The sequence below is a fragment of the Rhea pennata genome, chromosome 20, assembly GCF_028389875.1.
Source record: "Rhea pennata isolate bPtePen1 chromosome 20, bPtePen1.pri, whole genome shotgun sequence".
Taxonomy (NCBI): Eukaryota; Metazoa; Chordata; class Aves; order Rheiformes; family Rheidae; genus Rhea; species Rhea pennata.
In genome coordinates this window covers 6,359,549-6,382,406 of record NC_084682.1, presented here as the reverse complement: position 1 = coordinate 6,382,406, position 22,858 = coordinate 6,359,549, and the positions used below count along the sequence as shown (strand labels likewise).

Sequence of the window (22,858 nt, the reverse complement as noted above, 5' to 3'; positions counted from 1 at the left end):
GGAAAGTTTTATTCATCTCCCCATTGCTGACCACTAGAGGGAACTCCTGCAATAAGATTCCCAACTGGTTGCCTCAGGGAAAGCCAAACCTGATGTAAACATCCATCGTCTCCTGCAGTTTTGTGGTTCAGCTCAAAACAGAAGGAGATGGGGTTCAAGGGCGGGGACTGGGAAGGGAGGAAAAGCAGCAGTTTGCGGGCACTCAGTCAAAACCAGTCTTTTTTTACAGTGATCTGGCAGGAGGCAGAAAAACAAAGAAGTTTACCATTGTATGGGGGGTTTTGTTTTGTTTTGTCTGTGAAACACTGAACAGAATGGATGTATTTTCTTGCTACAGTGATTTAACTATCCTAGATTCTTGAGCTCTCATAAAGAATCTGCAGCTGCAGCTTTTCAAGTTTGTGAATAACTTGGGCATGGAACTGTACCGAAGAGATGTATTTCTGCAGCTGGCTGGCGAACTCCACATGTCAGCAGGTGGAAAGGAGCTTTGGGTTCCAAATGGATTATGACTGTCTCCTGCCTACTGTCAATCTGGAGAGCAAACAGGATCAGCAGGGGAAGGATGTTCCTTTGGTTAAACCATTGGGAAAGCTGATATCCAACACCTTGTTTTCTTATGGGCTTGGTAAACTGCAGTTTCCCATCTGTAAGACAGGATACATTTTATCACCAGGATATTTTGAAAGTTGTGAGCCTAATTAGCGGATATTAGGTCAAAGTCCCATTTAAGATAAAATAGTTACCGGGCTTGAAAGTGCCTACAAGAAAGAAGAGATACAGACAGCTAGGCATGAGGACAGAACCATCACTGTTAAGGACAACTGTACTGCAAACATGGCATTTATGCAAGTGGTGCCACATGGAGGCTACCCAACTGAAAAAAACACATTCCTTCCCAGAAAAAGCTGACAGAACTGAGCGGATCTGGAAAAGAATTCTACAGACATTCCTCTGGAACTTAAAGAGAAATCTTGAAGAATAATCTAGAAGTGGTAAATATTGCTCCAGCTTTACAGATACCATTCTAAATTCATGCTCTCACATTTTTCTGTGGCACCACTGGAACTTAGGCTCTTCCCTGTTTGCAGGCCCCTGCAGCAACAGTCAGTGAAACGATCTGGGTAGATATAACCTTTTTTCTTTTTCATTTTTTTTTTAAACACTGGCCCAGTTCAGCACGAACTTCACGAACCCCTGGGTGGGAGCGAGTGGCTGGCGGGGAAGCTGAGGGCAGGAGCTGCTGCTGCTGGTGATACAGCCCTGGAGCCAGCCCTTAGCTGCCTCAGCGCAGACAAACCGGGCCCGCACGGAATTTACCAGAGGGAGCCCTCCCGGTGGCGGGCAGTCCTCGCCGGTGACCGTGCACCAGCCCGGGCCGCCGCCATGCCCACAGCTCACTTCAGCGCCCACCCGCACGGCGCATGCGCCTCCTTCCCCTTTCTCCCGCCTCTCGGGCCGCGCGGAAAGATGACGGCGCGCCCCGCCCGCGTCTCCTGCATGCGGTCATATCCGGTAGGTGAGGTCAGGGCAGGGGCCGCCATTTTGGGTGGCAGGGCTGGGCACGGAGCGGGGTACCGCGGGCGGCGGTGGCGGCCCGCGGTGGGGGGAAGCGAGCGCGGCCTGCGGGCGGGCGGCTCCCATGGCCGGGCAGTTCGACTCCGAGGACCGGGCGAGCTGGTACTGGGGGCGACTGAGCCGGGCCGAGGCTGTGTCGCTGTTGCAGGGGCAGCGCCACGGGACCTTTCTGGTGCGGGACTCGGGCACCATCCCCGGCGACTTCGTGCTCTCGGTGTCTGAGAGCTCCCGCGTCTCGCACTACATCGTGAACAGCCTGGGGCCGGCGGGCGGCCGGCGGGCCGGCGGCGAGGGCCCTGGGGCCCCGGGTGAGTGACCTCCAAGTCCGGCAGAGCCCCCTCAGCCCCTGCCGTCCCGGGGAGGGCGGCCTCCCCGTCCGGGCTGCGCCTCCCCCCGGCGGCCCCGCGCCCCTCCCGGGCGGTGCTTCCAGCCGTGGTGCTCTTTGTGAGGAATTAAGTCGCGTTTTGCCGCTGCGGCTGCTGGTCGAGCTGAGACGCTTGTCCGCACCAGCCGTAAAGGACCTAATAACATAGTTTAGCTGGCGCAGGAACCGCGCGCTCGTTGCAGCCCTCCGAGTATCCGACGGCGTTAGTGCTCACCCGGGCTTTGGTTTTCATAAAACCGCCGGCGCTAATTAATAGATGATGCATGCCATCTCCGGGGGAACCCCTCTGTGGAAATGTCATCTGAAAGAGCTGAATTCTGATGAGATAGTTCTTCGTTAGAAGACGGACTTTGAGGCTTACTTTCAAATTACAGATCAAAGTGTTTGTTGGGTAATTCAAGTAGTGGGAATGTAAAGGCAATTTTTCTTTTAAATCAGATGTGATTTTTTTTCTGTCCCCTTGCATCCTTTGAAAAGAAGGGTTGATAGTATTCCTCATCACCCTAAGACCTAATGTGAAAAAGTAGTGTTTAAATGCAACATCTGTAGAACAGAAGATACTATTTGTATCAGAGAAGAAAAAGTGAAAACCAGCATTTCTGAAAGTATAGATTTAACTAAATGAATGAAAGCCCCTATTGGTGATTGATCGTTAGATGTGTAAATGAGAATACTGAGTTAAAAGGTAGCAGTGTTCCTGCTGGCAGCATTACTGAGTGTACTACTAAAACTATTTAAGTTCTGATGTTAATGCTTACAAAGTGATGTGTGAGCATATTGCTAGTATCTCAGAAAGGAGCTACTACAAAGTTTTGAAGTCTTGAAGACCTGCTACACGAGAAGAGATCTGGCTAACTTATTTGCAGGAAAGGAAATTAAACATATGAATTGCTACAGAGACCTAGGAACCTCCATGGCTGCAAAGTGCTCCCAAAACATGAAAAGCTCCACAAAGTGGAAGTTAAAGGTGGCTGGATTCAGCTGGAAGTAAAGTGGAAGCCATTGCCTCTATGGAAAGTTAAATGTTTTGCAAGAAGATACGGTGAATTCTTCCTTGCTTGATGTCTATTGGGACAGATTTATTATTGTCATAGGTTTATGGAGGCTTGATGCAGGAATTACTGTGCCGAATGCAGGGCTGATGTTACGTAGAACAGAAGAAGTTATCAGAATAGTCCCCTGTGGAATCCAGTCTGATAGGATTTTAAAGAGAGTAGTGAAGGAGTATACATGCCAGTCACTTTGTTGGACTGTTGTATTTTCAGTATAGTATTTTTCGTCTTATTGAATGCATGTTCTAGCTACTGTCATACTGCTTTAGTAAATAGCTGTTCTAACTTTTTTTTTTAATCTTCTGTTACATTCTTAACCTCAGTAATGTTGGACTGAGGTTAATAATACGCAAATGTGGTATTTGTTGGACTGGTTTATGTTATGAGTGTTTTAACTTCATTGGATTTTCTGTCTTTTGTTTTCTTTTAAATTGCTAAATATCCCATGGGTAGTTATTTTCTATCTTAAGTGTTTGTGTTAGAAGGGTAGGTGCTATTGTAGCTGTGGAGGCTTTTGGCATAGTAGGATTGATCTATAGCAAAAATAGTTGCATTTTCGTTGATTTGTTTTTTCTGAATGTTATGAGTATGGGTAAGGCACCACTCCTGCACTACAGATATTTCTGTGATGAAGTTCTAGTGATTTTTGAATTCAACCTGTGTGTTGAAGTTGCTATCTCTTCACTCTCAAACCAGTAAAAAAGCGCTGGCAAAATATATATATATATTTTTTTTTAAAGAAAAATGTGGATGGAGGGGGGATGTTCAGAATGGGAGGGAGATAGAACTGTTAGTAGAAGATTCAAGAAGACTTTCTATTTGGATAGGGAAGGTAATGCAATAAAACAAGGTAAACGTTTGCAAGTTGTCATGCTTATATATTGTGATCAAGTTATGGTCATTATTGTCATAATTGTCACTGTGGTATAACTTTCTTAGCAACTGATTTTACTTGGAAAATGTACATCTCACTGAGAAATCTAAACATTCCAAATTAGGTTCTTACATACTTAACTAAGACTAACAAAAGTCACTGCATGTGATTCTTGAGCACTTGAAATTTGCCATATGCAGATGATACTAGGAACCCAGCTTCAATACAGAATGAATGAGACAAAGAACTCTGTCTTCTCTAATATAAAAAACCTTAGAGTGTCGTAAAAATGAAATACCATCTTCCATTTCTGAATTATAAAAATATATTTTTTTGTTAAATTTACCTTTTGCCTGATATGCTGCAGTTTCTAACTTCTTACAGTCAATTTTTCGGTATGAGGAACAGGAGAATTTAAAAGAATTTCCGAATAGTTACATCCTGTTGAAATGTCTTAAAAGAAACAGTGTTTTTCTTTCCCGTAACTCAGTGATTTATCCAGTTTCTGATGGTGATTAACAACTGAATCAGAATTAGAGTATCTTTTGTGATCAAATATCAGTCATAGGATAAAGAAATCCAAAACTAAACCAAGTACTAAATGCAGGCATTGATGTGGTGGTGGACAATAAAGGAAATACTTTAATGCATCATATTTTTGCAGTTTGGCTGATGGATCCAGGGTAAAAACATGTGTTATGCACTAAAACAATATGCCTAAAATATCTGAAGTAAAACATGCTATCTATAGAAAGCATAATGTGATATAGTCAGAAACCTTAGGGAGTTGCAGAATTGGTCTCTCTGCAATAGGAAAGTATCACCAATGCAGTGTAAAGAGTGGTGTTTTCAATAAGTATGCATTGTAAGAACATGCTGCTTAACTTTCACTTCTAAATCACTTCCATTGTGATTTTATGAAAGTCAGACGGTACTTCCTGGAATCATGTAATCTTTACTTAATGATATCCATGCTTAGCTCTTAATATAAGGATGTATAAAGACTTTAGATGTGAGCGAGCAATGTGGTTTAACTCAGACATTTCTTGTTAGTTTTTGATATTAAGCTCCTAAAATGAAAGTTTTTGAAAGCTTGGAAAGTGTGTGTATGAGGTATTTATTTTTCTCTGTTTCTCTGATTATCTGCAGAAAAGACAGTGTACATTTCCTGTAAGAATGTTTTCCTGACATGCTTAGGACTATTTGGGACTCAGTGAATGGAGTTTTACTGTTTTTACAGAGGATTCATGAGTGCTTATTTGTTCTGCTCAGGCATGAGTAGGAAGGTAGTTTAGAGCAAGATGTCCCTAGGTGGGCAGGGAAGCACACGGGCTGGAATGAGATGCCTTCATAGTAGAGTTCACTGATGTTCTGGGAGGAAAGTGGCTGGCATCACTCTAACGTCTTACTTCAGACTGAGAGTCTCCTTGTGTCTCAGTACCCTGTGCGCTGAGAACAGCCTTTTTTGTCCCAACCTTGCTTTTGAAGATGTAGGAGGCTTACAGTAGGTCTAGAAATTAAAATGAAAAGCTTGCATTTCTGTGAGGTCTTCCCTGCCCTAAAAGGGAAAGCTTTGCAAGGTAAGGAATGAAGCTTTGGAATCAAGGGAAAACTGCTTAGCTGTGCTAACGCAATTGGAGTGGAGAGGAAGATGTAAAAACTCAAAGTGGGAAGAAGCTACTTTATGGTTATGCCACCAGACCGCACTCTCAAAAATAGGTAGACTGTTAAGTATTTTGTACTTCTGCTCCCCCAGGATCTTCACAATATTTAAAGCATACATAAGCAATCTTTTTCATCCACGCTGACATGAAACCAACTCTGTGCTAAAGTGTGTTGTCAGAAGGGCATATATGTCATAGCTGTATTGAAGAACTGACAGGGTCTAGGGTTGAAATTTTCTTTAATTCTGATCTGCTTTGGATTTTAGCACTTCCCTCATCTTTTTGATAGCATAAGTTTTGCTTGCTGTACTGGCATGCTGGATTGGATGGAATCAGGTTAAGTTTTAGTACAGATTGAGCTAGGGCAGAATGAAGAAGAAAGCTGATACTCAGTTCTCTGCATTTCTGATTCAAAGGAGTGGACTCACAGAGATGAGTAGTTCTGCTACAGGGGCAAGCTGAGCAGCTACTCTTTCTTTGGCTGCGCAGAGCTGGGGAAGAGGGAAGAAAACTTGATACTTCTTGATTGTTCAACTCTAATAGGAAATAATTAAAGTTTCTCCACTGGCTAGACTGACCTTTACACACACACTCCTCTTCCTGAAAGCCATCAGAAGATGCAGACAATGTGCTGCTAGAAATTGTACCCTCAAGAAAAGTGTCTCAGGATCATGAAGAAAAACAGTTTTAGCTCTCCAAAGAAGTTTGTCTTGTTGCTACAGCTTTTTGTCATGGTAGATCTTGCTTTCATTTTGCATTGGCCTGCAGGTACAAGAAGTCATGTAGTTCAAACAAGAAACTAGAAGATTCTTCTGAGCCTGAATTCTGTTAGTCTTTGAATTTCATTATACCAGGGAATGAAAGAAATTAGGGCCCATAGTGAATGGAATTATTTCCCTGATATGTTGAGTGAGCATCATTCAGCTCTAACTTGTAGCTGAACAAGAGTGTAACACAGAAGACTTAAATCAATGGAGAGTTTACCACCTGCTAGGTAAGCTGTGGCTGTATTTTATTTGCAACCTGCATTTTTCAAACTGACTTTTAACTGTTTAGTCTTTTTTATACTTACTTGAGCTAAATTCAGAAATCTCCTAATTTAAGTTCCTCAGATATTGACCAGGTTGTTGCTGCTATATTCTTTGATAATTTGTTTTAAGCTTGTAGATTTCTTGTTGAAAAGAGGTTTTTCAGCCTCTGGATTTGCGTAGCTGCCTTCTGTTTTAAAAACAAAAGCATCGGAAGCACGTGTGGTATTCTGCAAGTGTTTTCACCAGGTAATATCACTCCTTTCTACTACTTACCTATTTATCTCTTCAAGGATAACATTGATCTTTCTGACCCTAGCATGTATTTCTAGAGGGTGTGTTCTCTCACTCTTCTGCAATTGTACCAAATGTCTTCTAGAATACTATTTTTCCAGGATACAGTACACATTTCAGTTGTTCCTTCCCCACAGAGGGCTCAAGTAGGCCAACTTAGGTTTCATCCAGCTACATTTGGCAGCTATTTCGGACTATTATGCATTAATTCAGGAGGACTGTTCTCAGTTCCTTGCTGTTAGGTTTGTTTGAGCCTCTTATAAACGTTTTTGGTCCCATTTAAAAAAAAACAAAATAATCCTTATTCATCCTGCTGATGGTTGTGGTGCTGACAAAGCTGATGAATGTTCCTGTTGAATGGCTTGTTTCCTATTAATTTAAGCCTTTTTTGTATACAGATATTTTGCCAGAAGCAGAAATAGTAGCCTGTTGGCTGACTGAGTTCGTAGCAGGTTTTACAAAAGTAAATCAGTGCTTCAGACTCTAGATTTGTCATGTGAAATCAGTTCCGTGTGCTCTGCTAAAATATCTTTGGTTATTAGAAAATCACTATTCTCCATATGACTTTGAAGATCTTTGTTCTTATACTCTTGTAGTTTCTGTGACTTTTTCTTTTGGTATGTGTATCTATATAAGGTTGATCCTTAAAGGCTCTCATATAAAATAGTACACATGTGTTTCTGTCACCAGGTTTGTCTGAAACTTGATATCTATACCACATGTTGTGAAGCTTGTTTTCCCACTGTGTCTCACTGCTCACAGTGTAGCAGAAGTCCAGCATTGCCAAATATTTGTTATATGCTTATATAGTGAACTCAAGCTATTTTGAGTGGTGTAGAGATGCTGCCTGTGCAGTCAGAAACCATCTACTAAGAAAGCACAGAGCTAAGAGCTGCCACCAAGATGAAATTCCAGAGCTTTTGCTAGTTCTAGAGCTATGAATTACATTTCATTAAAAAAAAAAAAAAAAAAAAAGTGAGTGGTGGAGTGTTGAGTGGTTTTTTTTTTTAACCTCTTTTCAGATAGCAGATTTTCTTCATGGTAGTATATTGTGCCTTGAGAGACCAACAAGGATTCTTACTCTTTTTATGCCACTTTCACACTTCTTGCTGATATTTACATTCTTATCTCTTGGTGTTTTTTTTTTTTTTAATCAGGATATTGCTTTGTTTCTTGAGTCATTGCAGATGCACCGATTTCTTTTGAAAGTCTTTCAGGCCTGTTAATGCATGCAAATATGCATTTTCCCATTACTTCTGCATCTTGCGGTTTCTAGTAACCAGCTTCACTGGTGTTTGAGTTCCTTCAGGATACTTTACAACTTATTTATTGGGTGTTTGTCAGTGTTTGTCTTACTGAATCTGTTTTCTCTGTTGGAACCCCTTTTTGCTCACTTGAAAGAATTTCTTGTAATGTTAGCTTTCCATGCTGACAGTGCTACTTTGAAGGGATTTTTGGATCAGTGACAGCTTGAAAAATTCTGCTAGCTTTGTACTTGAGCTAAGTCTCGGAACTGTGAGATATTCCCTGCAGAGAAACAGACTTACAAAGTAAGCCTCTCTTTCTTGCTAGAAGAGTTGCTCATTAAAGCATCAATCTTTTCCTCTCCATCACCCTCCCTGACTCTTCCGCAATTCTTCCCATAAGTGATTATACAGCGTGGCATGGTGGAAATAGAACATCATGTGTCTCTTTCCTCAGCTAAGCTTGAAGAACATAAAATGACAAAAAGATGTAAAGTACAGGTTGAAAACTGAAATGGGTATCTGCACTTTGATACTTTTAATGTCTGCTGTATGAAGAGGATCAATTTCCATGTATTTGAGGTTCAGATGATGCATAATTTAGACTCTTGATAACTGCAGAGAAACTGAAAGACTTGAGATTAAAAGATTGAATTATATCTGTTACAAAACATACTGCCTTTTCACATACATACACATATATAATTTAATTTAAATTGTATCTTTTATCGAAAGAAAAAAACGAATCATTTTGCTCATTCACACAAGTTGTTTGCTGTGCTAAACAATTTCCTTAGTGTCAGTGTCTGTAACTCAAGATTGGTTACAACAGGTAAATGAATAGTATTGCAGTGTTGTGCTTTTGAAACAACTTTAAACTATGAAGGGAAAAACTTTTTTTAAAAAAAAACACTTTCTTTGAATTATATCAAAATTTCATTTGCTTTATAGGTTTATAGAGTATAAAACAACAACAAAAAAAAAGAAGTATCTTGTGAAAATTGTGTATGTTCATGGGAAACTCCGATGTACTGACTTTTTTTTTTTAATCTGTTGGCTCAGTATGACATCCAAGGAAACAAAGTACTTTTTTCCTGCTTCATGAAGTTTGACGCTACCAAGTCATTTGTTATACTTTTTCCCTTCTTTGACAAAACCTTCACAATAAAGTTCTATCTTCAGGATCAGGATAGTGCTACCTTTGATTAAAAATATGCAGAAGAGCATTACTTTGCTACCCTGCTAAACCAAACTGGTAACTTCAGCTTTCTTCTGTTGATATAAGGGACCAAGTCCGAACCTATGAATATATACAGACAATTCTGATTTATGTTAAGAGTTTTCATTTTCACATTATGTAGGTTAGACGTGATGAGTGTTGATGATCCAAAGGTGACTAAATTCTGCGTCAAATTATCTATCTGTAAATATACCAGTTTTCTTAAGTGCGTAATTTACAGTTCCCACTGTTGTATACTCTGTTGATATATCACCTTCTTTTTTCAGGGTTGAATCCCACCAGATTTCGAATAGGTGACCAGGAGTTTGATTCTTTGCCATCTTTACTGGAATTCTACAAAATACACTATTTGGACACTACAACCTTGATAGAACCAGTCTCCAGATCCAGGCAGAATAGTGGTGTTATCCTCAGACAGGAGGAGGCTGAATATGTGCGAGCTCTCTTTGACTTTAATGGAAATGATGAAGAAGATCTTCCATTTAAGAAAGGAGACATACTGAGAATCCGGGATAAACCTGAAGAGCAATGGTGGAATGCAGAAGACAGCGAAGGAAAGAGAGGAATGATACCTGTTCCTTACGTCGAGAAGTATAGACCTTCCTCTGCTTCAGTATCAACTCTGATTGGAGGTAACCAGGATAGTTCCCACCCACAACCACTGGGTGGGCCGGAGCCAGGGCCCTATGCCCAGCCCAGCATCAACACTCCGCTCCCTAACCTTCAGAATGGCCCTATTTATGCCCGGGTTATCCAGAAGCGAGTCCCTAATGCCTACGACAAGACAGCCTTGGCTTTGGAGGTACATAATGGGCAAAACTTAGAAGGAAGAGATCTGTTCAAGGGCTTTCCCTTTCAAGCACCTTATAGTTTTGTAAGAATAAGAAAGAGAAAAGTATTTTAATACTGATTTTACATCACAATTACTAAGTTACGGATAAAGGATTTTGTTTTTGAAACTAGTAAGTAACTAGGAAAGAGTGTGATTATTGTAGCATGTTTAGCTTACTGAATCAGTATCCTGTCTATTGTTAAGCATCACTAACATAAGTGTTTCCATCCATGTTTTCATTTCTGAAGTCTTTCTGTTTTAGGGGGGAGGGAGAGGTGTGGTATGTCTGAGCTTATGTTTACTGTTGATTGCCTCACCCAGTCTTTAAAACGTGTGCTCATTTTCTTCTCCAATCTCAGATAAGAGTGGTTTAAAAGCAATCAGTGGAAGCGTTGATAGACTCTTTAAAATTACACAAAGTAAGATGACAAGGATCACACTGGGTTTTATAGTAACACCTTGACTTCAAGCAGAGTGTTACATTGGTTTTAGTTTGTTGAGCAGGAACATACATTACAGCTCCTTAGGGAGGTCTCCTGTAAAGCAGTGATTGATGGAGTATGATCTGTAATAAAACAGTGAATTTCCCTAAGGTTGATTCACTTCCTGATACGATTAAATACTTGTACGTGCCCTTTCTGATATTTCCTCTTAAAAGGAGAATAGAGTGCTCTATCTCTACGCATCAGTTATCCCCCAAATCACATTTGAGGAAATTTGAGTCTAAGGTATTCTCAATGTCGGGCCTTTCCTTAGGATGATATGTGAATTGTATCCTTTAATCTGGACTTTCTTTGAGCTAAAGGCTCTGGAATTTCCTGATACCTAATTGACTTCCTGTTTATATAACATTTTAAGTACTTGGGGAAAAGCAGTTTCTGTGCTGAGTCAGAGTATCTCCCCTCTAGTCTCAAAATACTTAGTTTAATCTGCCATAGTATAAAACACACTTTGGTATTTCAGAGCTGTGGTAAGGATATGCACATCTCTTCAGTACAGAACTAGCAGAAGTAGCACATTCTACAGATACGATAATTGATTTATAAATTGTGAGATGTAAAGTTGTTTTCCATTGAAAGTTACAATTTTTCTAGGCAGCAGAGTAAATACAGTCTGAGTTACTATAGGTTCTGTTACATTAGTGAATTGAAAGGATTTAGTACTTAGATTTTTGGATTAAGAAGTGCGCTTGGAAATTCATGCCAACTCACTAGTTTTTGTGGGAATGTGGAAAGATTTTAACCTTCAGACTTTCACATAGCCTAAAATGCCCTCTTTATCCCCTCTTTTCCTCACTTTCCTCACCCAGCCATCTCCTGGAGCTTGGAACTGTCCCTGAATGTTGTGGACTGTTAAAATTCCCAGCTGTTAGTTTTTGCTTGAGATGTTAGAGATCATGTTTTGACGTATTTATCAAAACCTATTGGTTTACTTCTTAGGTTTTGTTTTTAAGCTTTTATTGACTGCAGTGAACTATTAGTGTTCTCTTAAGCTTAGCTTTGCCTTTTACTTCATATAAAGTATAACCTCAGCGCACTCCCCAGCTGCCCAGCAGTTCAGTAGAATGGAATGAAACAGAGAGAATCAGAAAATATTGGAAATATAGGTTGTCTTAAACAACTTTGAGAGTGACAGCCTTCATACATTGAAGAGCAGCTTTTTATTGCCATGGCTGATCTTCTGTTAGTCCAGTCTTCTGTAATAGAACTCTGTAATAATCCTTGCATGTTCTGTCAAGTATGTCGAGCCTTAGAAAGTCTAGTTCCCTGGAGAGCGTCTTCTCTCTGTTCTACACTAACTTGCACCACTAGTGTCTTTTATTAACTTGTGCTAGTAGGCTTGATCTCACACTGTTTGGGAAGTGGAATTCAAGTGTGTAGACTCTGCCCATCTATATCAGTATGTAAGTTAGATTTATATTTCTACCTTTATATTAGAACAATGGCCATTGTAGAGCTTATAGACTTAAACAATTATTTACAGACGTTAAGACTTGTAATAAAATGTGTCTTAAAACTTGAGGTGGTTATCACTGTTTCTGATGGACCTTCCTAGCTTTCTAGCTGTACCCTTTATCATTTAAAATCGCAATGTTAGTGAGTTGCTTTCAAGGTCTGTACAGGAAAAAAAGCAATGTGCACTTTTTTTCTCCAAATATTTCTTCATCCTGTCCGTCAAACTACTGTTCTGTGTTGTTTTCTCCCTTTTCACTTTCCCTTTCACTTTCACTTCATGGCATTCCTGTCCTATTTATTTAGAGATCTCTTTCTTATATGACTTAGTAGAAGGCATAATGTAAGTCTTGTCCATTTTTGCCAAGGCCTCTTAATAACTATACATTTAGAACTTTTTTCAAAAGGAGAACTCAAATCTGGCAATATCCATGGGTGGAGGTGGAGCCCACTGTTTGTTTTAGGCAGATTCTTCACAGAAAACATCTTTGGACCAAACTGCAAATAGCATATCTGTACTGTACTGTTAAATTAAAGCTGACGTGGTTTCAAAGAGCTGAAGATGGGGGATCAGAGCAAATGATGTTCTAATCAAGGCTGTGGTGTGTTACAGGAAAAGTAACATTTAGTATAAAAAAGATTTTAATCTTTTATTTGACTTTTTGCTTGTAGCTAGATCTATTCAAGGAGTTGCCAGAGTCTCTTTTACTTAATAAGTGTGTGTGTGGGGGGGGAGAGATATTCTGGCTTTTTCACTACTGTGTTTAAAAGACTGTGTTTTCTTGTAACAGTAGTAGAACTTAAGCATTTTGACCTTACCAAGAGCAGTACCTGCAGTAAAACTACTGCATGTGAAAGGCTTCACATGAAGCTTTGTTTTGCTTTGAAATATGAGATATATTTAGTTTTAAAATTTCTGATGAAGATTGGCACAAATTTGGCCATATAGCCGGGTGCAAGTGCTTTCCTTGAGGAACTGTGCTTGGAGGGATGATGCACAATAGACTAATGATACCATAAGTCAACATTAAAGTTAAGGAGAATTCAGCGGGAACAACAGTGTTTGGTCTAAAAGCTGAAAAGTTCTGGCAGTTGCAATAATTAGTAGTTTTGTAGAAAACTTCTCCATATAATCTTCAGGAGAGTATTTGAAAATAGAGATTAACATGTTTCAAAGCAGATGTAGAAAGACCTATAAGTTAAGGAACTTGTGGAGCCATTTTATTAAGTTAACATTATTTGTGAAATGTTTGCATGACCCATACTGCCTTAAAATCAGTCTAGCTTTGGAAATGTATATATGGAAATGGAAATGTATATACATAGAATGTGAATGAAATATCGATCAGAGATTTTATGGTAAATGAAATTATATTAACAGTAAAAAAGGAATATTTGAGCTCAGAAGTCTTTCTACTTTTACAAATTAATAAATATGCAAGTTCAGGTGTAGCTTTTCATAGTACTAACTACTTATAAATGAGTGTTCCTTTGTTGCAACCATCCCAAAACATCCCTAAAAACCACCCCGACCAACTAACCAACTCCAGGATGCTTCTGGGAGTGAGTGAGAGCACTGCATCCGGTATTCTAACTCATTATCATTGCAGTGTCAAACCCACTTTTTGCAGATGAGTTTGTCATGAAGTATCCAAAATAACTTCTATACGATTCTGTATGAAGTAATGCTTGTAATATTTAGTGAGGGCACAGAGACCAGCAATCTGTCTTTCCAAATAAAAATATCTGGAGTAGAAAAAACAGTCATTTTTCATTCGTACCAGTGTCATGTCATGGTGTGGATGTGTCCATAACAAAATAGAGTAGGTGGAGCTTTACAGATAGTAAGTTCTTATGGTCAACTTCTGCATATTTGTAACTTAGTGTAGGCAGAATTGCCAGTATCATACTACTGAAGTTTTCAGATAGTTCTGCAAAACATAATTGACATATCACTACTGTATATTCCAGTAATAATCTAAAGGTAAGTAGTGTATAGATTATTTTGGTTGGATAGGAATCTTACTAGATAAAATACTTACTGATTTGTGGTTTGTAAAAATAGGAAAGTGACTCCAAAAATTTAAAAAATTTCAATTTGAGTAGGGATGGGAATGAAGAATAGTAGGAGAAAAGACTCTGTGACAGTATGAAAGTAATGAATGTGTTCAGATGTTTAAGTTTTGTTGTAAATAAAAATCACTGAAGTACTATTATAAAAGGTCTATTTTGGAAAAGGGTAACTTTTAGTTTGAAAAAATAATACAATAGAGGATCACTGTTCTGGGACACAGATATTGGCAAGTGTCTCTTGAATCACTGATGTTACAAGGATATCTTGAGCTGTTGGTCAGGAGGGCCACTTTGATTTTTCTGGTGGTTTGAAATTTCTATGTCGTTCTGTTGAAAGCTCATGCAAGGATTATATCCAGGCCTGAAACATTTTAAAGTTGTCTAGGGTAGTATTATTGTAACAGCTGTGATTAGGACGTATAGTTGATGTATTGTTTTGGTCAACAGTTTTTTTTTTTTCTTGGTGTGAAAACCCTAGTGACTAGTAGCAGTAGCAAAATTATACATACTGCACGCTTAAGTTCCTGAGGAGCTAAACTAGCATTCAGTAGTCGAGGAAAGCTTCCTTTTTGCCTGTAGCAAACACATAAGAGGACTTTTTTTTTTTTTTCCAAAAATCTGATTCATGAAAATGTCTATGCTAATGAGTACAAAGAGAAAAAGTAAAGCTACCATAAGAGTCTCCAGTGTACGTCTCATTACTAGCTAGATAAGTAACCCTCAGAGGCATAGGAGGTTTAATTAAATGTCCATATAGTGGTTTGAATTTATGAACTGTTAAAAGCTGTTCTGGCAAAAGAGACTACAAATGTTTAAAACCTGTAAGGTTAATGGAGACTAACATTTTAAGTTGTTTTCCTTGTTCTTCACTCACTATCCGGAAAGTGAGAATAATGAGATTGTCTTGAATGAGTTTGGAACAGTGTTGAGCATCTGCGTAAACTAACAGCTGTATAATCAGTGAGTCTTGTGATGAAATGCAGTAAGGCTTGAGGCTGTGCCTTGAGAGCTTATTTACTGTATTAATAAATGAAAATAGAGTGTGTGTATCTCCCATAGTATTCTGCGTTCTGTGACCTGGAGAGTTTTCTGAAAACCATTGCATATTATCTTGTAAAATAAGAGTATTAAAGTTCTTCAAGAGGGGAAGAAATATAGTTGTTCAGGCAACTTTTGATTGTTACATTTAACTCTGCAGTTTTCCACTTTTGTCAAAGGGAGACAATACTCTTTGAATTGGTTGTGTGAATATTAGTTTGGAGAAGAGAATATGAGCTATATTACCAATGCCTTTATTTACTGGAATGCCTGAGAGCTGGATACTTTTAAACTAAAACATATTACTGAATTTGTCCATAGTAACTATTATTTTATTTTTCTAACTAAACAGTTTGGGTATAAGAGTGAGGGTATCACTTTTGTGCTATACCTGTAGAATTTCCTTATGTAAGAAAGCCATAATGAACAAGACTGAAAGACCATCTGGCCTTGTGTTCTTTCTCAGATAATGCCTAGTTGTGAATGCTCAAAGAGTAAGATCAAAGCAGCTTTAAGGCAGTATCTCCTGATGTTTTGTAATCTGTGGCTCAGATGCAACCTGAGCTCAAAGTTCTGCTGTTGGTTTTGTAAAAGATTTTTACCTCTGTCATTCAGAACTCTTTTAGTATTTGGTGAAAAGTACCTAAGAGGACTTTCAAAATTAAAATTGAGGAGCTGCTTACCTTCCAGATTACCATTTACTTTGTACACCTGCAAGCCCACCCTATCTTAATGAAGTTGCTGATCCAGTATAAGCAGAACGCATGCCTCTGTCAGTTCAGCCAAATCCATTTTTTTTCTGATGGAGACTGATCAGTCAGGTCCCAAGGGTGCTCTGAAAGATTGGTGTTGGATTGCAGGCTTTCAGTTTAGGTGGTTCTCACCTAACCTAGGTATGCAACTTCTTTTCATACTCTCTTCAGGAGTGAATAACATAGGGTAGACTGGTGTCTCAAAAATGGCTAAGACTGAAGTTGCTTTTTTATAGAAGTATATCTGATGCACTTTGGTGATAAGACTCCAAAAGGAAGAGTAGCAGATAATTGTATGTGGTTTTATGCTCTAACACTTACTTATTTCTTATCCTGCAGGTCGGTGAGCTTGTAAAGGTCACAAAGATTAATGTGAGTGGTCAGTGGGAAGGAGAATGTAATGGTAAGCGTGGTCACTTTCCATTCACACATGTCCGCCTGCTGGATCAACAGAATCCTGATGAGGACTTCAGCTGAGTGTGGCTCAACAGTTTCGCTTACAGACGGGAACAATCTCAACTTGTTTTATTGCAGATGCCATCAAGACTATGTTCCAACAGATGTTGAAAGCGATATTGCTTGTATAAGCATTCTGATAACCTGCAAGCCCCTGGGACTGAACACCATCATTCCTTAATCAAGGGTCATGTAATTCAGGGTACGACAGTAGATAACTTGTGTGTCAAGTGGCAGAACTAGTATATGATTATAGGTTGTAATGCCTGCTTATGTCCATGTGCACAGCAGATTGGACCTTGCCAGCAGCAGCAGTTGGAGAAAGCAGTAATATAGATGTTATTATAGCATTTATAGCTCTCTCCAGTCCTGTTTCTTATGTTGCTTCTTCCTCAGGCAATAAACATCAACCTTAGACAATTCAATGTATAAGTAGAAATTTCACAAATTTGTCCTGGAGCTTTCTCAGTTTTTTTTCCATTCTGAATTCTTTGTCCTAGAAAAGCTATATAGTACTCTGCATGGTGAGTTAACTGTGCACAGTGCAGATTTTTGTAGAGCACATTTGGGACAGCTGTATGATTTAGAGATGCTTACCATTTTAATGGTAAATGATGGATCAAATCAACCTCAATTCTAGAAGTTTGTGGACACTAGATATGATTTCTTCAGTACTGTTGATGCTTCAAACATAGCAGCTGATTTAAATTAAAATTTTTGTTAACACACCAGTATCTCTCTTCTTATCTACAAATATAAGGCTTATGGAAGTGTAAACATCCATATCAGTGCTGAAAAATATGTGCATAGCACTTTAATGCATAGCTTTAAAGCAGTGTTTGATTCACTAAATATACTAAAATATTGGCACTGCTTTCAGATTAAATTATGTGAGTTTAATGTTTTTAGAAATCTTCAATATTTCTATACATTACAGTACAAATCAGTGTCAAACATGAGGAACTGACAAACCAAATATTATTTTTATTTTAAAGTTGCTTTGGGAACTCTTCTGATTTAATTCTCATTTGTAAAAATATCTGATAGTTAATTCATGAGGATTTTATTTTTAATAAACTAATGAAAAATACTGTGTGCTTCTGGATTGATTCTCAAAAGGCATAATAGAGTAAATACAGCTTCATAGCTCATAATGAAAATCAGTTAATTGAATAGTGATATTATGCACTGCTTGATTTTCTTTCTCAGCCTGTTCTTCTAATTATCTGGTTTTCTCTAATATAAATCAGAACGGATTCAGTAAGTTTTGTAAACTTAAACTAAACACTGAAGGAACTACCCCTTGCCTGTACCCAAATATGGCACTCTAGTGACCAAACTTAAGCAAACCAGTTTTGTAACTTTGACTGCAGTGTAATCCATACAGAACAGTTTTTGTAAATAGTATTAAACTGAAAACATTATTTTGGTCGATAGAAACTATGTGACTAGAATGTCTCATTGGCTGTAAATGCTGCGAGGACTAGTTCTCACTGCAAAGGCTATTGCTGCAAGGCATGAACCCATAAAACAGAATACTGGTAACACTTTACCTCAGAACTGTATAACATGCTGGAAATGATAACACTTGTTATATTTAAGTACTAGTTGCTTTATTTCAGAACTAACTCATCAGCAAGTCTGACCAATTTTCAGTTAATGGGCACCCAATAATACTATAGACTAATGCCAGTGTACATGAATCATACTTTTCCACCACCAATCTCCTAAGCACTACAAAAAATTATTAGAAAACTGACAGTTGTGGCAGTGATCTAGGAAGAATGGTAACAGTGTAATTGCAGTACTATTCTAGCTTGGATTGCTATTTTGGTTGAGATGATATGGTAGTCTTCTAGCTTAGTACAAAATCTATTTTGGAGAAATTTGGGGAACTAACTCTTAAGTTCAGTAACACATTGGTTTCTGTAAGTCTAATTTGTATTTTTTTCTCTGACCTTAATATTTAATGCAACTGAAATTTCAATAGTCACACTTGTTAAATACAGACTTGCATACTAGACTTATCAGTTGCCCATATATGCTTATATTTTTCTTCAGGTATTGCAAAAGCAGCATGATGAACTGTGTGCTCTTCAAGTAACATAGTTTGTTCTGAAGGATTTTTTTCCAATCACAATTAATGACAGCCCATACATTTGTAACTTTCCAATCAGCAATTATTTTAAGATACCAAAACACATTTTTTTTCTGAAAGGAATTTTATTATGCAAATCTTGCCTTTTTAATATGAAAAAAACAAAAAACGAATCGTTAACTAGTGAATATCCTGCAAACTTTGTAGATGTGTTTTTTGTGAAGACTGTATAAATTGCAAATATTTGTACACTTTGAAAGAGCAAAAAAAAAGTAACTAGAGGAGTCTTAATAGCTGCTGTTGCACTAGAATCCTGAGTTCTTGTCAAGCAGTTTTTCTTAGTCAACTGGTACATTATGCAACTGTTTTCCACTATTCTGTTTTAAGCTGAAATGTGATTTTGTTTCATAGGTGATAGAAGTTACTATGTTTGCATTTGTACAAAATAGACATTTCAACTTATTGAACTCTTAAAGGAAAATAGGTAGAACATGTTCATAAACATGTAGATGAAATCCTCTTGTGGCCTTTGTTTATCCTTTTCTATTTGTTCATTCCCTTCTTCCCAATGCGTGCAAAAAAATCATTGCTAAGAATGTTGGTCACAATCTTTTGTCTCTACTTGGCTGTGTTTTTTTGGTCTATTGTGCATAGGCAGGTGTTAGAACTAGAATCATTTCTAGAAATACACCATGAAAGCAGAATGCTCAATTACACTGTGTTCTTCTGGTGCATTTACACATTATATCACACTAAAAGTACAACTGGCTGCTATGGTTTTTTAATATATATTTCATTTTGGTTAAACCCCAGCCTTTTTACTAATATTTGACCTGGTTAAATCTTATTAATCTGTTTGAATTGTATTTGTTAATAATGCAAATATTTCTAATTATCTTAAAACACTTTTTTTTTGTTAATGGTTTTGGGGAAGGATTCTAACCAAACCAGTTTGAAGAAAAATATGAACATGTGCCATTGTATCATAACACTATCCACTTTCTTGACAGTTAAAAGTCTTTTTTTTATTTTTTTGTAGCATGTAATGTATATGTTCATAGTACGTGAAGTTAATAAAAGTATAGCCAAAACAGTGGCTTGGTGTCATTGTCAATCAGCTGTCATTAGAGTATTTGCATTTAATAATAGAGAAATACAACTGCTGGCAGTAGTTTTTAATTGGACATACTCATGCAAAAACAATTAAGCATAATACTGGCAGAAATAAGATAAACCAAGATAACTAACAATTTATTAACCAGTAAAATATTATGGCCTCTTTGAAACAATATAACTTTCCATAATAAAATAGGTTTCAAGGGAGGGCAGGGGGAGAAAAGGATATTCCCACTGCAAAGGAAGACTCAGAAGGAAAATACAACTGAGACTTTGTAACTATTAGTCTCATATAGAAATGCACAGGTATATCAGAGGGGAGTGTGGAGCTTCTTTGGATAAGGAGTGTCAGTTTGAAGAGAAAAAAAAATCCTTATTTAAAAAAAGCTTCCCATTTAGTCTTAGAATCATCAGCAGAAATGAGCATTTAAGTATATAAATAATAGCAGCAAGATTCTCATACAAGCGTCTACTAATAGTTTAGTAAGATTTCTTTGCAAGTGTAGTAGTAAGAGCAATGTTTCACTGAAAGACTAAGATCTGCACTGTAGTGTCAAGGGATGAAATACACAGAAAATGAGGACTAGAAGATCTGATCTCCCATGTAGGAGGATATTTCAAACATGCACCTGCATTAGACTTATTTTTTCCATCACAGTCCTTAAAAGCTGCAAGGGGAAGAGGCCTTTAGGCCCCCAGAGAGGAGAAATCAATTTAGTTGTAAGACCATCCATTTAAAAAAATAAAAGTTCTTGAGGCATATGCTGAAATAGGGAAGGCGCAGGTGTCTGTAATGTACTACTGATCTGCAATATCTAAAAGCCAGACAATTTAACTTGCAGTGTATACCAAAGAACAGTTCTAGCTTTGCTCTGCCAGTTCCTTAGCTCTGCACTTTGTGCCATGGTTGGTTATGGACCAAAAGAAATTACATTTGGGGCATTCCAAATCTCTCCAAGCACTTGGCCTTCTGGAAGTGTTTGATGGCCCCTTGCTACATGGAAGCTTCTTTATTCAGTGTTCATGCTAAAGCATTTGTAGGAAGCCATACTGTATACTCCCAATTAAAGCTTTACTTACTTCACTGTCTATTTTTTCCAAAAGTATACAAGAAGTAGCCTTCACAATGTTAGCACTGCAGTAATAGTTTTCCTTGCTTATAGTGAAAGGACAGCATTTTTATTAGTCACAATATCACAGTGATAGCTTCTTATATTTTAAGTTGATTCATATTCTGTTGCCTGGCTACTACAGATGATTGTCAGTACTGTCTGGCATAATGGGAATTTAAGTGAGTAACTTTGTATTTAACTGTATTGAGGTGCCAACTAAATTTTCCTGTGATGCCCCTACACAATTCAGACTATTCTGTCAGCTTCAGATGGAAAAAGTAAATTTTCATAGGTTGTGCTTCTGCCCCCAGCTTTGCTCCAGTGTTCTTCCAAACTGCAGTGGAACTGCAACTGAAGGCTGCCTTTTAATGAAATGACCGGAGATAATTTAACAACTCACCACAGCAAAAAGGCAGAGGTCCTGTGCCCCTCTCCATACATCTCAGCCATGCCCGCCTGATTCCTAATGTGGACCAGTACTTTGCCTTTTTTTCTGTGAGCTGATGTCACTCAGGACTCACACAAAAAACTGTTGCCTCTCCTTTCCTGTCCATCTCCTTCCAGCGATGATTTTCCGCTGCAGCAGTGATTGAATCAGCTCATGTAACTGTTGCTGCTGCAAGGGATGACACAAAGACTGCAACAGGAAATTCTGCTTTGTTTCCCTGCATTAAACTGTTTACTCCTAATGCTTCAACAAATCCCTGATCGTTTTCCAAATATTTGTGTGCCCTCTGTAACCAGTACATTAAAAAATATTTCAAGTATTCAAGTAATTTGCTACAATTCACCAAGATTATCAAATGTGCAACTTACTTTCAGCAAGTAAGTACTCTTAATGTGACCTGGTTTATTTGCTCTGCATGACTTGAGTACCTTGGCTACCTTAAGTATGAGGATCACAGAAAAGACACTAAATCTGATTCAAATCTAATTTCTTGTGCACAGTTCCCACACAAAGTCTCAGCTGCTGAAAAAGAAGCTTTTATGGTCAGGATTTCTGAAATGTGGAGGTGATTTGCTAGTCAGACACTCAATGAATTTTTGTATATTCACACAAATAGACTATGACTATATGCTGCTGGGCTCTTCCATGTGTCTGCCAGAAACAGAGAACTATACCTTGTAGTTACAAACAATGCAGAGGTAAAGATATTAAATGCTTATGAATTTCAGCAAAAAATGCATCTTCTGACTCTATTTACTCTGTATTGAAAATAGTAAATTTTCTTTCTGGTCTTGACACCTATTTTTCACCTTAGCCCAGAACATGCTAGTACTTTTTTTTTTTTTTTTTTTTGTATGGATTTCTAATTGGATAATGCTGAGATCTGAATAGAACTGTGGCCCAGAATGTCACAAGGAAAGTTAGGCAAACAGTGATATAAAAATCAGTCTGTTACATTTTAACGTATATCTGTAAGAAGACCTTAAGGATATGTTAATTATACATACCCTGAAGCTCCTGCTCACTCATTAAAATTAGTTAAAATAAATCAGGAAAAAGATAAACCGTTTTAAAAAGTCTGCTTTAAATTGAGCTTCAGCCATGTGCTTGCACATTGGGAACTCACTTCAGAAGGCAAAAGGCAAAACAGAAAAAGAGAAGGATGCCCAAGACAGTGCCCATGGGGGCCAGGTCCTGCTCAGCCCCTGCTGTATCTGAGACAGCGAAGGCCTTCGGGCACTTTCAGACCTCGGCCAGGCTCAGACTTTTGCCTCTCTGTCCCAGGAGCTGTGAGGACCACCGAGAGATGTGAGACATCGTTTCACATCTGCCTTGAGTGAACTTCTGAAGGCTGAATTTATGCAAGCTAAGCACAAGTTCCTTTCGTCTTCCCAAGCCTTGTTGATTTGGGAAATCGAGACCTTATCTCAAGTCTTTAAACCCACACTCTAAATATTTGAGAAATGCTTTGTGAGGAACTTCTGAATCATTCAACCTAGATTCTTGCTCTCCTGATATCTTAAAATGGAAATTATTACACCCTGCCTCAGATACAGCTTTGGAGGTGGTATTTCTCGTGAGTACGCACTCCAGAGAGACAGCAGAAACCTGCTAAATCTGAC

At 38.3% G+C, this 22,858-nt stretch overlaps 1 protein-coding gene across 2 annotated transcripts; it reads left to right on the top strand.

Annotated features, from left to right (window-relative positions):
- Positions 1 to 1,536: 1,536 nt before the first annotated feature.
- On the top strand, positions 1,537 to 19,656 carry CRK (CRK proto-oncogene, adaptor protein). 2 transcript variants are annotated; one of them, XM_062592602.1, is made up of 3 exons: positions 1,537 to 1,886; positions 9,626 to 10,161; positions 16,346 to 19,656. In XM_062592602.1, exons 1-3 carry the CDS (start codon positions 1,643 to 1,645, stop codon positions 16,481 to 16,483), a joined length of 918 nt encoding a protein of 305 aa, XP_062448586.1. In that variant the 5' UTR covers positions 1,537 to 1,642; the 3' UTR covers positions 16,484 to 19,656. The 2 variants fall into 2 exon arrangements, with proteins under 2 accessions (XP_062448586.1, XP_062448587.1); XM_062592603.1 differs by having other exon boundaries at positions 9,626 to 9,991; positions 16,346 to 16,438.
- Positions 19,657 to 22,858: the final 3,202 nt, after the last annotated feature.

What these genes read in the sequence shown, in the direction of transcription:
- CRK (XM_062592602.1), top strand. Translation starts at nt 1,643, where the DNA reads ATGGCCGGGCAGTTCGACTCCGAGGACCGGGCGAGCTGGTACTGGGGG. An exon ending in CGAGGGCCCTGGGGCCCCGG is followed by an intron (nt 1,887 to 9,625) that starts GTGAGTGACCTC and finishes TTCTTTTTTCAG; the next exon opens with GGTTGAATCCCACCAGATTT. An exon ending in AGACAGCCTTGGCTTTGGAG is followed by an intron (nt 10,162 to 16,345) that starts GTACATAATGGG and finishes CTTATCCTGCAG; the next exon opens with GTCGGTGAGCTTGTAAAGGT.